The sequence below is a fragment of the Pelecanus crispus genome, chromosome Z (assembly GCF_030463565.1).
Source record: "Pelecanus crispus isolate bPelCri1 chromosome Z, bPelCri1.pri, whole genome shotgun sequence".
NCBI lineage: Eukaryota > Metazoa > Chordata > Aves > Pelecaniformes > Pelecanidae > Pelecanus > Pelecanus crispus.
The window spans coordinates 10974280-10990710 of record NC_134676.1 but is presented as its reverse complement, the minus strand read 5'-3'; the positions used below and the strand labels follow the sequence as shown (position 1 = coordinate 10990710).

The 16431-nt window shown below is 46.0% G+C and overlaps 2 protein-coding genes across 5 annotated transcripts in view; one reads left to right on the top strand and one right to left on the bottom strand.

Annotated features, from left to right (window-relative positions):
• The window catches only part of DNAI1 (dynein axonemal intermediate chain 1), a 155002-nt gene extending 144263 nt beyond the window's left edge, over positions 1-10739 (bottom strand). The window contains exon 1 of the mRNA XM_075726345.1: positions 10707-10739. Within this exon, the coding sequence (XP_075582460.1) occupies positions 10707-10739 (33 nt within the window). The remainder of the gene's footprint in view (positions 1-10706) is intronic.
• Positions 10740-11249: 510 nt separating this feature from the next.
• Positions 11250-16431, top strand: part of FAM219A (family with sequence similarity 219 member A) — a 104192-nt gene continuing 99010 nt past the window's right edge. For all 4 annotated transcript variants that reach the window (XM_075726459.1, XM_075726457.1, XM_075726456.1 and 1 more), the window contains exon 1: positions 11250-11309. In XM_075726459.1, coding sequence (XP_075582574.1) covers positions 11250-11309 — 60 coding nt within the window. The remainder of the gene's footprint in view (positions 11310-16431) is intronic.

The window sequence follows — 16431 nt, the reverse complement described above, 5'->3', positions numbered from 1 at the left end:
CTGCAACTGTATTAAAATCCAAAAGTGACACTGAAGAAAAGCTAGAGTTAGAGTGCACTGGAAGGAAGCAGCACAAACCACGTCCTGCTCCCCACTCCATAAAGGGTTTGTAGGGCAGAGTGTGAGCAATTTCTCTAATCAACCAGAGGCCTATGGCTTATTTGCTTTAGTTCTTTTGTCTTTCTATCACTATGATTTTACAATTAAATGATATCGTACAGGCCTGGCACGATACAGAGACCCTGAGGAAACCCAGGATATGGCATAGAGGAGTACAGGCAGGGGATGATAAGAGGTGGGACACAGGCTTGACATCAGAGACCCCACAACAGTAAGCACTGGCCAGTTAGAAAAATGCAGACCTGCAGACAGGGGAACAGCACAAAGCTGGGTTTAGGTGTAACAAAGAAAATAAAATAATAGTATCTAGCACACTTTAAAAGCATCATATACAGTAACATCAGGTGTAATGTGGAACACCAGAAAAAGGTGTGAAAGTGTGTTAGCTAACATATGAAAAAAACTCCAAGTGTGTCCTAGAGTGAAGAAGAAAACATCAACATGGACATCTTATCTTTCCCAGTGAAGGACCCCAGATGCTGACCACTTGCCATAACATCCACACCACCACCACCGACAGCAAAATGAAACCATCAACCTTAGGAACCAGAGGACCAGAAGAAGGGTGAGCACAATACCAGAAAAGGGGTAGAAACTTGCATGCAACAATTTTAACTGCATTATTATTATTAATGACTTTGTTTTTCACAGAAGTACTTCTTATTTTCTATAATAATTACATCTGGACTGATGATAATGTTTAGACTAAGATTTCAGTCACACTAACATTAAATTCTTAGTTTATATATATAAGGTGTGCCTCCTCTTTACCTGTAAATAAGATTTTGAGTGTAACAAAGTGTACAGACTATTTAAAAAAAGAACCAGGCTCTGAAACTCTTAACTTTGATCCCACGCATGTTTTTACCCTTTATCAAAGGGCAGCTGAGAGTACCACATCCAGCTGCATATGACTGGGGGAGGGTGTTCAAGAGAGGGGTCTCACGGCATCAGTTGGTGGGATTTACCACCCTTCTCCATTTGACTTATTCCTACTTTACTGCCAGATTCTAATCCCTAACTGTGGCAACTTGCTTCAGGGCTCCCTGGGAACTAAGTGAAGTAGTTCCCCACAGCAGGGAGCAAGAACATGACTGGCAGGACAGTTATAAAATTGCAGTTATTATCTCTGGTGTTTTGGACTAAAAAAACTCCAGCCACCCCCTCCAACCCAAACAATTCTGCCTTAGGCCTGCTATCACACAGATCCTTGGGCAAATGCTGCATAGCACAGACACAGTAAGCCCACTCCGAAAGTGTGCTAAACCTGAAGAGGGAAGATGGGAGCCAGGATGCACTCTGGTGTAGGCCCTGGGCTTTCTTCCATATGCGCTCCACAAGGACAGGACAGCCATACGTGGAGCAGATGGGCGTAGGTTTGTCTGGCAGGTGGCAGTAGGGATTAGGAAGGTGTTGGTCGTCAGCTCGTTCCAGGATCCTTTAGCAAAACTCTCGTCTCCTGCCTAGACAAAGCATCCCTCACAGCACAGAGGTCTACTTCAACAACAACAAAAGTTGACTTATTTGTTGGATATCCGGCACTCTGGCCAGTGAAGGTAAAGACTGCAACTGTACTTGACTCGATACTCTGCAGAAGTCAGTATAAAAAGCAGAAAGCAGCCTTTGGATGCAAGCATCATTCCTGCGGGGATGCACTACAGCAGCCTCTGTTGCAAAGTGCCTGAGGCGATGGAAGGTTTATCCCAAAGTACCTAAAACTGCTGGAATCCAGCTGAAAGGTGACACAAACATGAAGAGATGAGATGAGATCCTAGTATTTTGGCAATATTAGCACTAGGCAACACTTATGAAAACTAGTAGATCTGTTTAAGACTATCTGTTTAAAACTATCTGTTTAGAACTGTTTAAAACTATTGTGTCTTAAAACTAATAAACAATCTTTTAGATCGCCTCCTAATTCACATAATAGCAAAGTCTACTGCTGCACCGCTTGCTGAATAAGGCAGTCCTGACATTCCTTTTTATTGGTATATCTCTGTTTTGTCTTTCTGCTGTTTCTTTTGCAAGCTCCTGCTCCCTGTAAATCTTTCCAAAGCCAGCATACTGTCCTTACTCATACCTTTTCTTAAAGCTCCTCTCTGCCACATTAGCTGTAAAAAGTTCTCAATAGCATGGCACCCAGGTAGTTGGTGTCCTGCCACCATGGCTCAGAATGAGGGCCACTGCTTCCTCATTCTTCTTTTTACTGTATTAATGTGTTATCCATAAGCTATTGTTTAAGATGTAATCCTTTTGCTCTGACAGCTGTTTCTTTGTTCCACATCACACTGTGTGTGTACAACATGGAAGAGGTCGCAAATGCATCCACAATACAAATAAAAAATAAACTATACCTGTGAATCAACATGATTGTATATTCACTAACAAGATGCTCATGGCAAGGACTGGCCTTCATACGCATCTCTAAAATTCAAGCACATTTTTGCTGTTACATAATTAGCTACAGAAAAAAATTGTAAGTTAACAGACTATTATTAGCATCCTAAAGACAAGCATTCAGAAGTTAGAAAATGTGAGAATTAAGGTTGCTGGGGCAACCTTTAATTCATCGCATTGGGCACAGGCATTTTGATATACAGCTTAATGCCATAATGACACACTTTGTTTTTTGTAGGTTCCCTGCCTCACTTAAGCTCTCCCAGGCTTACAAGCACGGACAGAGTTCAGAGAATAAGTTGCTATTAGTATTTTGGTTTATGTTGTTCAGCATCTAGAGTCTTTGGTTTTTTAATGTATAGCCTAAGTCAGACATCCAGCAAAGAACATTTCAATCCAAACAGTTACATTTTAGCAAATTCTATATAAACTGAAGATGGTCTTGCTATGGAAAGAACCAACAGTCTTCCTAAATTTTCCTAATAAATGGTGCTACTATCCCTGCCAATAATAATAACAACAACAACAACAACAACAAGAGGAGTGTGAATAATTATGAGGAATTTGTATTAGGAAAAAAGAGACGTTGCTAGGGAACTAAGGAATGGGTAGAGGGCATTGAAGAGTCATAAGGAGTTTCTCACCTTGTGGTGGTGCATCCCCGCCCCATTCCTCTTTCTTTTTAACAGCTTTACGATCTCAGGAATTCCAGGCCGCTGCTTTTGTGTAGTTGGTCAGTTAAGCGCCCCTTAATTGTACCAGAAACTCCTCCATGGCTGGAGCAGAGCGCGGCTCTGTTCTTATCAAGATTCATACTATGGCTAACGAGGGGAACGAGAACAAACAGCTACCCCTGACAGCCTTGAAACAGAGTGGTATCATCGCTGCTGGAATTCCAGCAACTACCGACCCGAATTGTGGCTCGGATGGAAATTTACTGGTGATTAAAGTCAATCATCTCACAATCCTATAAACGGCAGTCCTAAGCGAGGCCCTTTGAGCTCTCCTGGACTGCCGCGGGCTGCACCAGCGTCTCCCTCTGATCGAAACGTCTCTCAGAGTCAGCGAACGCTAGCAGATTCCCAAAGTCTGCTGCCACCAGAACTCCATTGCCGGAGATCGACAACGGAGCCTGGGCTGCTGATATTCTTCACTCCTCGAGACTCTACTCTCGCCTGTTGAGAAATGCCAAGGCATTAGACGTGAGTATTTCACTAAACTCGAGGGGAATTTTTAACAGGTATACTATTTTCATATATGCATTTATATTTGTGAGTGTGCATGCATGAATCAATTTAAGTAGTTTGTAGATGTATGATTTAATTTTAAAGGGAGTTTTATACTGCTGTATTATTCTTATAGCTTTACTCTCATAAACTGTTGACCAAGTCTGAGACTAAGAGTGGGCCCAGCCGCACCTAGGCTCCTCTCTGAGAAGGAGTTTAGAAAGCAAGGGGGTCCATTCTGAACTTTGTGACTCAACGGGAGGGTCCTCCTTATTCCATATATGCGCAATCCCTTTATGAATCATTCTAACTCAGTGTGATTTAATTTTCTTTTATGCGCTTCCATGTAGTAGTAGAGTGAACCTTGCCATCTTCGAATCTGTAACTAGGTCACTGTTTTGATCAATTTTGTCTAATCACTTTATTAATCATTGATGATTGAGTGCTATTAAAAATATTATAATCAAATTCTGCAATTTGCTACAAGTATATTGTAACTGTTACTAAATCAAACTGTGTAAAGTCACTCATTCATAGTGAATTAACATAATCAGCAGGATTCACAAACCTGCATTCGTGACACACCTCCAGGTCACCATCATAACTCTGACCACCCTGGGAAGTGCTCCACTGCTACAGTGAAAAATGCCACCAGAGGGAGAATTTATGCATGCTAAACATGTTTTACTCTGATAACCATCTTACATTCAACAAATGAACAGAATATTGTAGTTCCCACAGTGAAAAGAAATCAGAAGCCTGTAACAGTCATAATACTTAAATTAAGGATATAGAAAACTCAAACAACTGTTCTTTTCTGGACCTTTCTTCTAGGATGTGTTTATGATAGCAGCACCTAGAAATTCCTTCTGACCCAGACATCAACTATGCTACATGACAAATGGCTATTGACTACTGCAGAAATACACTATCCGACAGGATGATATGGATGAAAAGAGGAAACAGCTGCAAAAGTGATGCTTTAAATGCCGTTTAATTTTCCTTTCCCTTGCCAGAGCTCCCTCTAATGCAGACAAGCCATCAGGGGATGCAAATAGCTGTAAAACCAAGTCCTTCAGCAGAAAGTTTTCCTGTTCCTGACCTACCTATCCAACAAGCATTTCTAATTGTATTTTTCAGTAGGATGTTTGGGTTGCCTCCAAATGAAATTCCTGTGAATATTTTTTGTTTGTTTGAAACCAAGAAAATTAAAATAAGAAGAAACTTTCCAAAGGATGTCCCTGTAACTAAAAAAGGCACTACTAGGTTGGCATTTAGGAAGATCTATCCTATTTCTGCATCACAGAAACAGGTAGTGGCAGGGCAAGCATCAAGACATGCAATGTCTCGTGGAAGATTTGCCCTCAACACGTTAATAATGTGGTTCCAGCTTGGCCTGAAATGAGGAAAATAAAGAATCCTACTCAACCATCCATTCAAGTCTTGTCCTTCTTGCTTACTCTATCCATAGTCATTATTACTCTCTCTTTTTGTTGGCAATGTGACAGCCACTAATTGCTCATCTGAGATTCATTAACTGAATTTATACAAATTAGACAGGACTATCAGTATCTGCCTTCTTGACTGACTAGCAAAAGCTCTGAAGCTTTTTCCAAGTCCAGGAACAATCATGTCTGGTTCTCTTCTAACAGCTATTTTCTACAGCCTTACTTTTCAACTATTTCATCCTCCACTGCAGAAAACCTCTGACTTGTCAGTGGCAATGCTGACGGTAAATAAATCATCTTGGTGTCCTAGGAAGCAGAGATGTACTCTCATGAGCAAGTGTTCATTTAAGAACTGGGTTAAATCCTGGATTTGTGACCAGAGAAATCCTTCAGGAAAAAATGTGTCCATCCCTCACATTCAGATCCAAGGTCTGCCATGACTAATCAAGTAGAAGATGCAACGATGCTACCATGTGTGCTCTGCTGCTGTCCAGGATTAGGTTCCTCGCTATAGCCTTTGCTGGGTGGTACATCCTTCTCTTATACTGTCAGATAAAACTAGCTCTTGCAACTGGTGACTGCAAGGTGAGGAGCCAGACACACCACTACACAATAACTCCTTGAGTAATGTGAAATTTCTCCCTATGCTTAAAGCACAAGGTAGGCTGAGCAGATCTGGATTTGCAGATCCAGCCTAAAATGCCAGAAAACTCAGAGGAAGGGATGTTGCAGGTTGATTAGTCTGCAAAGCTGAACTGTCAGCTCATATTAAGCAAATTTTCCAAGTGCTGAATATCAGTTATGTATTAATGAAACACTCATCAGGGCAATGACAAACCCAGACTATATTTTTTTAAGATCATTAAAGAGACATTCCTACAGCCTTTCTACTCCCCATGCTAGCTTTCACCATAAGACAATCAGACTACAAGGCTAGGCAATCACAGAACACTCCTGCTAAGTTTACTTCATCTTCCTGAGCAGAGACATTATCATCCCTGCTTCCTCTGGAGCACAGCACAGAGATTAACACGTAATCTGAAAAAAAGAGAAGAACACAGCTGCTTGTAGGATTCTAAGGGGAAGAGGGAGAGTTATTATAAGAGCTAAGCTTGACATTTCTGTAAAACCATTTAATAATTTCCTGCTAGCTTTTTATTCTTGTTTTGAATATTAACAATCTCCATAGTAAACCACTGCTTGGCACAAGGAGCAGAGAAGCAGAGAATGGAAACAAAGGCAAAGAAAGCAAAGCGACTTCTACCCTGCCCTGCAGCAGACATCCATTTACACACACTAGGGATGCCCATTTAAGAGCTACTTGCTAATACATTTTATAATCTGTTTTCTGAGAGACACTAAACTGAGTGTTTATTTTATATTCCATGGATGGTTTAATGCATGTTTAAGAGCCAGTAAGCACCTTAAAAGCCTTTGCTGGCAGAAAAGCAAAATGTGTCTGACTGTTGACTGTTTTTGGGGAGGGGGTGTCTCTGTTTCTCTTTGACAACTTGCTGAACAGCAAAGAAGCTGCTTACATGTCAGTGGGTGGAAGACCACAAGTCAAGTGTAACAAGCAATGCCTCACTGTCCAAATTCAGATGCTTTCTTAACACTGCATAAGTGACCTGTTGCATCAGTGACCTGACAGTGGGGTTGACCCTAAGTGATAAGCCCAGCCAGACTGTTTTCACACACTACATGCGAAGAAGTGTATGCAACACCAGTTAAGAAACCATAAACAAATCTTGCTTCTCCTTGGGGTGGGTTCAGCCACAGAGGTACACAGCAGCACAGGGTGCTCTGCACTGCTCACACAAGGCTTGTCCTTGAGCCACAAAGCAAAGACATGGAACCAGCACCTCCAACAGCATACTGGTAACCATGTTTAAAATAACAATCTCAAAATTGTTGGCCACTTTCTCTCACCACCCAGGACCATGCATGAGACTGACACCAGACTAAGAGGGTATTGTTCCCTGTCCTATCAACAACTTTCTGCATGTCTGTGTACATGCCACACAGGTCAATGTTTTTAAGGAATACTCTACTTCTGAGTGTCCTGCTTGTCATACTCAAGACCTCATTTTCAGGGAGGCTGAGAACCTAATTCTTCTATTTCCTTCAGTTTGATGCAGGGATGTTGGCTTATGCCTTTCCATAATTCTACATCTTCCCAAAATGCTTTGGAGCTCAATTGTGCGTAACACGTTTCAGACCTGAAAGGAAGGATGTTATTGATGTGCAGAGCATATGTAAGTACTATTATTTACAAAGCTGCACTGGGAGCAAAAAGATCCAGACACACCCAATTATTTTGACAGACTGAACACTGAAACACATTTGTTATTAATGTACACAAACATAAAAAAGCCTAAAGATGCTTCTAATTAAGGCTCAGATCAAGTCAAATGATTAATCCGGAACGCCACGGCCTTTATCTCTGGTGGCCAAACAGCTTTTGACATATTTTCACCCAGGAATATGTGAGATTTCTTTCAAAGAAAAAGACATCAGGTGGTTGGAGATTGAAGTGGAGGCTGAAGTCACCCGGATAAAGAAAAAAAGAGTGAAATAAAGCAAGAAACTGATATCAGAGGGGAAGGCAGATACAAGACAGGCACAGAAGGCTGGCAATTCCTCAAAAAAAGAGGAATTGATCACAAAGCACTTGAAGAACACACAGCCATGAAAGCGGAGGAGGGGCTGGAAGTGATACGCAGTATAAGGGAAGGACCTGATACCATTCAGGTAACTATCTCAGCTTTGAGAACAATCTCAGGAAGAAAACCATCAAAGATAAAGCAGTCAGCAATGAAAAACCTAGGAGGCAGAGCAGAACAAAGCAATATACAGGAAAGAGAGGAACGAAAAGCACAGGGACAGGTAAAAAGAGCATTAGCTCTAGAGGAGAATTAGCAATGAAAGGGACAAGGACAGAAAGCCTACAGAAATTATGCTCAGCAGAAAAAACAGCCTCACTGGCAAGCAGCAGGCTTGTTTCCTGCCTCACTACACACAATGGCAGAGAGGAAGAACGCATATGAGGGAGAAGTGCATGAGCTTTCTCACTTATTTTCAAGGTTGATTTTCTTGTCAAGAACTGGTATCTAGACCTTGACTCACCAATTTATTTTATAGTGGCCATCAGGGCTCAGTAAGTACAAATCATCAGGCCCTGATTGGGCAGTGAGTAGTGCAAAGGCACAGCCATCCGCTCCCTGGACTCCCAAAGCCACTGAGATACGGGCTATGTTTTGAGCCAGGGAAAATGACGCAAAAGCCTCCGGACTCCAGAGCCACACAATTCTTCCACTATAATATTCTACTAGATACAGGGACATGAAACCACAATCAGATTTAACAAGCTCAAGGCAAATATAGGACAGGCAATACAGAACAAGTTAAAATTATTGTCTTTTAAGTTATTGCAATGAGAGTTATGTGAAAAGCCAAAACCCCTATGAGTTTAAACACTTTATGATGTTTCAAGAGCTTTAAAATAAAGTGAATACCTTTATAGCCCATTAATTACATTTTTCAAGTAACATGTGAGTCAAACCCTTTCCGTTTCAGAATAATTGAGATAATGGCTACTGAAAATGATTGAAAATATTTATGTGGAAATTCTAAAAATAAAAGAAACTGTAATTCAGAGCAAGCATTTCATCCCAGGTTTAGTTGGTATCATTATTATTATTAATGGTTTTTACAATTTTAGTATAAACATCTTCATGATCTAGGACTGGATGTGGTTTTTGGTTCTGAATTTGTGCCCTTTGCAAACTTCATAAAGCCCTTTGTAACTTGATAATTACAAGTACTTCTTAGTAGAAGATTAGGAATGTCACAGTGATCCTCACTCTTACTCTTGTCTACTCTAAAGCCCACAAGCCCTCCTTCCACATGTGCAGAAACACCCAGGTGGCTCCCAGAGACCTCAGGGGCCATGAGGAACCATTTCAGTACTTCTGAATTTCGGGCTCCAACCCTCGGTTGCAGGAGCAAGGAGATGTGATTGGGCCCTGCAAAGTCAGCTCAGACTTAGTGGGGTTTATTAGCTCAGGCTTCAGAAGGTGCATAGGTCTGTACAGAGTCTATACAGACAACAACAGACAAGGTGAAACACCCCTGGGTAACTAGATGGGGACCAGATGATCAGGAAGGGGTGCTGTTTCCTCTTTGAAAGAGCTCCTGCTATCCAGACCCCCTCACAGACCACTGGGGATCACCCAGGGATCTTAGCTACCACCACACAGCTCTGGACCATCACGTTGGTTCCTCTTTTTTAACTTCCACTTTCCTTGATCAGTTATGGCTTTCTGGCACGTGTTCTGAACTGAGGCAGCAGGCTACTTGATCTCAGTCACTTCTGGACCACCTATGCTAACTCTCTTCCCCCCACCCCAAAGATCAAATACGTTCGGATTGACCTAAACCTGTTATAAAAAGGGTTTTATTGTCCAGGTCATCTTCTGCTTTTAAATCAAACACTTTGATAGTCCAGTAGTAGATGAGATCCAGGAATGAATCTGACTGAGCCCTTCATCCTGCGAGGGGATGCACACAGACATGCCCATGCAGAGCCCAAAGGCAGACAGTGAGGTCTCACAGACACATCCACCCGCACCGCTGCTCCCAGAGTAGGGTTAGGGCCATGAAGGTTAGCAGATGACCTCACTTTGTTGTCTGAACTGAGAGAAGACCAAACAGTAAAACAAAAGGAAAGTGATAAAAGTTACAGCTAGGTATAATTGAAAGATTTTTTAAAACTTTTTAAAAACAGGGATTTCAACCTGTCTGCTCAGTGTCCCTGTAAGATTCTTAGGCAGACTGGGGACACCTCAAGTGCATTAAAACCTGCCCTAGAAGTGCCATATGCTGTAACAGTGATGAAATGGCATGACAATGATGTCTGAGGACTTTGTGGTCTCCCAGGGTTGCAACAGTACAGTGACAAGAGTGTGGGGTGCTGCAGCTTTGGGACATGCTGGCTTGTCGAATAGGGTGTGCAGAAACGCCACAGAACACGCAGGGTGTCACTGGCAGGGTGGTGACATACCTCAGTGCAGCGACAGAGCGATGGAACATGAGGTAATGACGCAGTAAGCTGTGCCAAGAGGGGCTGTGCCAAGCCCCGGTGTCTCTCCCAGCCCTGCGGGGTTACAGTTCTGTGGGGGACCCGGGAGGGAAACGAGCTGGGCAACGCATGGTGATGTAGCATGTGCTGGCTCTGGGAACGGTGATGTCACCGTGGGCCTGGTGTCACACCAGTGACACTGTGGCACCCACTCAGAGCAGGAGCTGAGGGCAGCAGAGCCAGAGCAGGGCTGTACAGCGACGTTCCCTCGTGTGAACCGCCATCTCCCGCTGCACGAGGCACAGCAGTGACGCAATCCGGGTGGTGGTGGTGGTGGTGTTAACGTCACGGCGCCGGTGGTGACGTCACCACGGCGCTGTCACACAGGAGCGCGGCGCCGCCCTGCTGCGATGCCCGCTCGGGACAGGCCCTTACCTGCCGGTGCCTGTCGCCCGCCTTGGCTGGCATGGCGGCTGCCGCAGCGGCTCTCCGCCACCGGCCGCTCCTCACGGCAGCCCCGCGCCCTCCCGGCCAACGGCCGGCCGGAAGTTGACAGCGGCAACCATGGCAACGCTCCGGAAGCGGCGCGCAGCCAACCCGGCCGCAGAGCGCCGTCGGCCCTGGCTATTCCCCGACACCCCCCTCCGTCCCGAAGTGCCCCCCCCCGAGCTCCCCCTCCCCCGAGGGAGCGAATGGTACGTCCCAGCGGCGGCGGGGCGGGGCCCGCGGGGACCCGAGCATCCGGGCCCCGGAGTAATTGGCAGTGGCCCCGCCCTCCCTCATGAATATGCAAAGAGGGGCGGGGCGGTGGCGGCCGGACCCGGAAGCGGCGCGGCTGAGTCACCTCGGCGGGGAGCGGCGGCGGCGATGAGGCAGCAGCCGCGGCGGGCGGCGTCGTCCTTCGGCGCCTGAGGAGCCTCCCCGCGCCCGCCCGCCCTTCTTCCCGCCCGCCTGCCGCGCCCCAGCCCCGCCGCCACCATGATGGAGGAGATAGATCGGTTCCAGGTGCCCGCCGTGCGCGCCGAGATGCAGCCGCTGGTGAGGGGCGGGCGGGCGGGCGGGGCCGCGGCGTCCCCGGCAGCCGCCGCCTCACCGGGGGTCCGGGGGCGGAGCGGGGGGGTGGCGGCGGATGGCGGCGGGTGGCGGCGCTGCGGGGGCGGCGGTGCTGAGGTCGGGCCCGCGCGCCGCGGCCGTTATGTAACGGCCGTCCCCTCAGCGCCCCGCCGCCATCCCCGCCGGGCCCCGGGGCCGTGCCCGGCGGCGGCGGCTGCTGCTGTGTCATCTCGGGGCGCCCCTGGTCACGGCTGCCCGCCCGGCCCTTCCGTCCTGCCCCCCCTCCTCCCCCGGCATCTCCGCTGGCGCCGCCGGTAGCAGCGGCAGGAGCCGCCCGCGGGGAGGGCGGAGGCGGGCGGGCGGCAGCGGCTCCGCTCCTGCCCCGGTGGAAACGTCGCTTCTCCAAACGCAGCTGCGGCCCGGAGCATCCCGGCCTGGCTGGCGCATGGGGCGGGTGTTGGCCGCCGCTTCGGCCGGTGGGCTCCAGCGCCGGGCAGGGCAGTGCCCCCGCGGGGTGGGAAGCGGCGGCGAGACCGGGGAGCCCGGCCGGGGAAGGACGGAGCACCCGAGAAGCTGGAAGCACAGAGGACTGGTGGGGTTTTAGCTGATTTACGAAATACGGGAGATCTGGGGGAAGAATTGGGCAGTGTTTGTGCGCAGTCTGGTCTGGGAGCTGCGGGGAGCGGTGCTCCCCCGGGACGGGATGGCTGCGTGGCATATGGGTCTGGTGCGAGCCGTGGTGTGAAGCTGCAGGACGCTCTCTGTGGCTGATTTTGTAGCCATCACTAGGTGCTCGTCATGTGAAAAGTCCAGGTATTTTGCAAAGAAACGTCTCTGTCAAATTAGTTTTGCTCACATTAAATTTTTTACATTAAAAAAGTAATCTGTGAAGGTTTGGTTGTTGGTGGTTTTTTTTTTTTTTATTCCCCTCCCCATGCCAGGGCATGTGTTTTTCATTTCAGGATGTTTTTTTACTTCATAGACACAATTGTACTCAATTAATGAGCTCTGAAGAGGTTGACATAATGGTTACACTGCTACATGGGACCCTGGGGAATCTTTGCAGAGAAGGAAGTATACAGGCTCGTAGGACTTTGCGGCTGCGTAAATGGGCAGGTAGAGTGGTCCTGGGCTTTTGGTAGCTTCTGAAATGACACCTGTGAAGGAAGGCCAGCTGGCTGGCAGCCATGGGAGATGCTAGGTCATCACCAAGGAGTCCAAGACTCCTTGTGAGCTTGTAGCTGCTTTGCTTTGATGCTACAGGCTTGCTTGTGTATATGTTGTGCCCCAGCTGCATGGTGCAGAACACTTGGATGTGTTTGTCCGTTTCTGTTTGCCATCAGGGAGAGGTTCCCTAGTGTGTTCCTCTCCTGTTACTCCTGTCTGCCTCATTCTCTTTTTGAAGGTGTGTTGCTATGTGTAACCTGGGACCTGTTGAAATACAGTTCACCCTGGCATTACAGTGAAAGCTGGGTAACAGGCTGACTCACTGAGATGTTGATTCCCTTTGGCACCTGGAGTAAGCAAATTCCATCTCAGCAGCTGATTGTGTGAGACGGGGATATGAAATGTTTGGAGAGGTGGAAAGAACTTTAATGAAATACTTGCACAGATCCTTTTAACAGCAGGTGAGGACAGGTTATTGGCAGGCTCATGTTAGCACTGAAGATACTACTGAGATTTCCAGTATATCAAACTGTACATAATTTAGAGTTGATGTACCAGTCCTTGGTTTCTTCTTGCAGCTAGTGTTTGTAGAAAGCTGAGGACACAATAATTGTCTTGTGAACAGAAAGACTCTCTGTAAAGGTCTACAAACTCAAATTACCACTCAGTGGCAAGAAAAACATTTTTATGGTGGGAGTGTTGACAAATTGTGAAAATATTTTTAGTTTGTTTTTTGTTGTTGTTGTTTGGTTCTTTAGCTTTGTGGTGGGGAAGAAAACTGCCCATACAAGGTGATGTGGACTTGTTGCATGCCCTACTTGTGTGTGTTTTTATCAAGCAGAGGCAATAGATGTGACAAGGCTGGCCCTCTTTATTCATGTCATTGAGGGCAGTGGGCGTAGTAGTGAGATTAGCAAGTTTGGAAAAGCTGTTGGCAGACAAGAAGTACTCCTAAGTATTTTCTAGAAACACCATGGTAATAGTTGAGGAGTGGAACTAGCACATGATGCATGTTTGCATGGACATGTGAGTAAGCAGAACCCAAAGAGGTTGTCCGGTCCTGTCTCAGGGTAGGACGGTATATTGTGCAGCAGCGGTAGCAGCTTAGGAGGCAGGTTTCCTTCCCTTCTTCAGCAGCCAAGAATTAGGAAATTTTCACAAAGGGCTTTAACACTTGCATTAAAATAGTACTCTGAACCTGTGTTTCATGATTTTTAACTCATGGAGCTCATAGTGAAACCTTGTGTGTGTGAGGGGCTGTTGCTGTGACTGGGCGAGTACGATTCTTCCACATGCCTGGAAATGCTGGCATCAGGCTCAGAAGTGGGACAGAAGAAGTCTGGTTCATCATTTCCAGTTGCTTCCTCTGTGTTGTAGATCCTGGTCTGTACCTTGCAAATAGGGACTGGATGCTTGCAAGAATTCTTGCAGTTCAGAAGCTGGCTGGGGTTTATCATACTAATTTGCCTGGGTAACACAGTTCTGCCCAATACTGCTGCTTTGCTCTGTCACAGTTATCACTTGTCCGTTCCCTCTCCCTCCCATCCTATACTTTAAAGTACAGAATAACCTTAGTATCTTGGGACTTCTTGTTTCTTCTTCCCAACACAAAAGCTTTGAGTTCCACATGATCTTAGGGAGAGGTGAGACTGGCAGTCTTTTCCACATCCAAAGGGCTGAGGTAGAAATTTGTTTTCTAGGTGGGACCTAAGAGTCATTGTGAACTGGCACTGAAGCGATTAAAAAAAAAAAAAAAAAAGTTTTGAAACATGATCCCCTGCTGAAAGCAAATAGAGAAGATCCCTTAATTGATTTGAAGTGCATACAGTATATGAAATGGTTTTTCATCCTGTTCAGGCTGGAGGGTGTCCTAGGAGAGCACTGTTCCCTCTGAGTCTGGCCAGTACCTGGCAGCGTGAGAGTGGTCCTGAAGTGAGGTTTATGGAGTTAGGCTTCACTCAAAATCCTTAAAAACTTTGTGTTGTTGACCAGCGTGCACACTTTTGAATGTCTTGTTCATCTGTGTAGGTGAAGTGTCATCTAGCTTTCAATGTCTTCTTGCTGAACTCCAGGGTAACTACTGGTGATCTGCCTAGAAATCATATGACAGATAGGCCTGCTGATCTGCTAATGTTCAAAATTAAGAGATAGGTGCAGCTGTTAAATGCTGAAGGGAAACCATTCTTAGAAAGTCGTCTGAACCCTTTCTGAGCCCCTCAGCCTCCAAACCTGCCTGTGATACTGGCACTATTGATCAGCTGTCTGTCAGGGGTGATAGTGTACTAATGTCTGGTGTCCACTGAGTATACATCCTGACAATAACCAGTGTCGTATTTACTGAGCAGGGACAGAGAACCTGACACATCCATGGCTTTCTGCAAAAGAAACTTTGAAGCTCAAATGTGTGTGGTGGGCAAACCTTCTCTCTTTGACAGCCTTGTCCAGCCAAGGGCTGCATTGGCATCTCATTGCAAGGCTAAGGGCAGCACCGAAGTGGTACAGGCTAGAGCTGTGTGGAGTACTGCTTGCTCTGACAAAGCCTACCAGGATCTCTGGTTGCTCCAAGTTTCTCTCTGCTAATAACAAGTTGGATAGGGGCTGTGTCGCAGAGCCAAGAAGCATTTGGTCTGCAGGCTGCAAACTGGCTAGCTCTGTCATATGTGACCTTTTACCCTTCGCATTGGATGCAGTGATGTGAAGTTAAGAAGGTGGGCAATGATTTGCTCCTCTCTCCAGCCTGTTTGGATAAGTATCGTGGAGTCAAGCAAGCTGTCTTGACTCTGCTTGATCTCTACAAGAACTCCTGTGTACTAGTGCAGACCCAAGGAAGAGTTCAGTGCAGGACTTAACAAGGGGGATTTGCTGTGGGCAGATGGACAGGATGGCATACAGACCCTGGTTAAACATTGGCAGGTTGTAGGATGGGATGAGGCCCAGTGTTTCACATCTTTGCAAGACGCATTACTTTGCTTTTTTTGATATTGTTGCACAATTCTGTGCATATTCATCATGGAAGGAAAGTCTGTGTCCTGCTTTCAGCTGGGATAATTTTCTTCCTAGTAGCAGGCATAGTGCTGTGTTTTGGATTTAGTAGGAGAAGAATGTTGATAACACCCTGATGTTTTTAGTTGTTGCTAAGTACTGCTTATGCTAGTCAAGGACTTTTCAGCTTCCCATGCTCTGTCAGGTACACAAGAAACTGGGAGGGGGCACAACCAGAATAGTTGATCCAAACTGCCCAAAGGGCTATTCCATACCATATGATGTCATGCTCAGTATAGAAACTGGGGGGGGTTGGCTGGGGAGCAGCGATGGCTGCTCGGGAACTGTCTGGGTATCGGTCGTCGGGTGGTGAGCAATTGCATTGTGCATCACTTGCTTTGTATATCATTATTATTATTATCATTATTATACTGTTACTATTAGCATTACTGTTTTACTTTATTTCAATTATTAAACTGTTCTTATCTCAACCCAGGAGTGTTTCTCACTCTTACTCCTCCGATTCTCTCCCCCATCCCATCAGGGTAGGGGGAGTGAGTGAGTGGCTGCGTGGTGCTTAGTTGCTGGCTGGGGCTAAACCACGACAGTCTGGTAATGGGCACTTGCTTGCATTCACGTGGTGCCTTTCTGTGAAAATGGGATAGCCTGTTCTGATTTACTTTCCTTATAAATAATCCAGCCACCAAGCCAGGAAACATGAAATTGCTACTCTACCCTTAATTGGTTTAGTGGTGGACTTGGTAGTGTTAGGTTAATGGTTGGACTGGATGATCTTAAAGGTCTTTTCCAACCTAAACGATTCTATGATCCCTATTTCCTATCTTGGATACTGGTGGCTCTTTGTGTCCATCCCAAAAATGCCTGCCTCTTCAAATGAATATAAACTAATTTACAAGGGGTTTTGTTTACTCCTAATGCTTAGTATCATGTCTTCCCC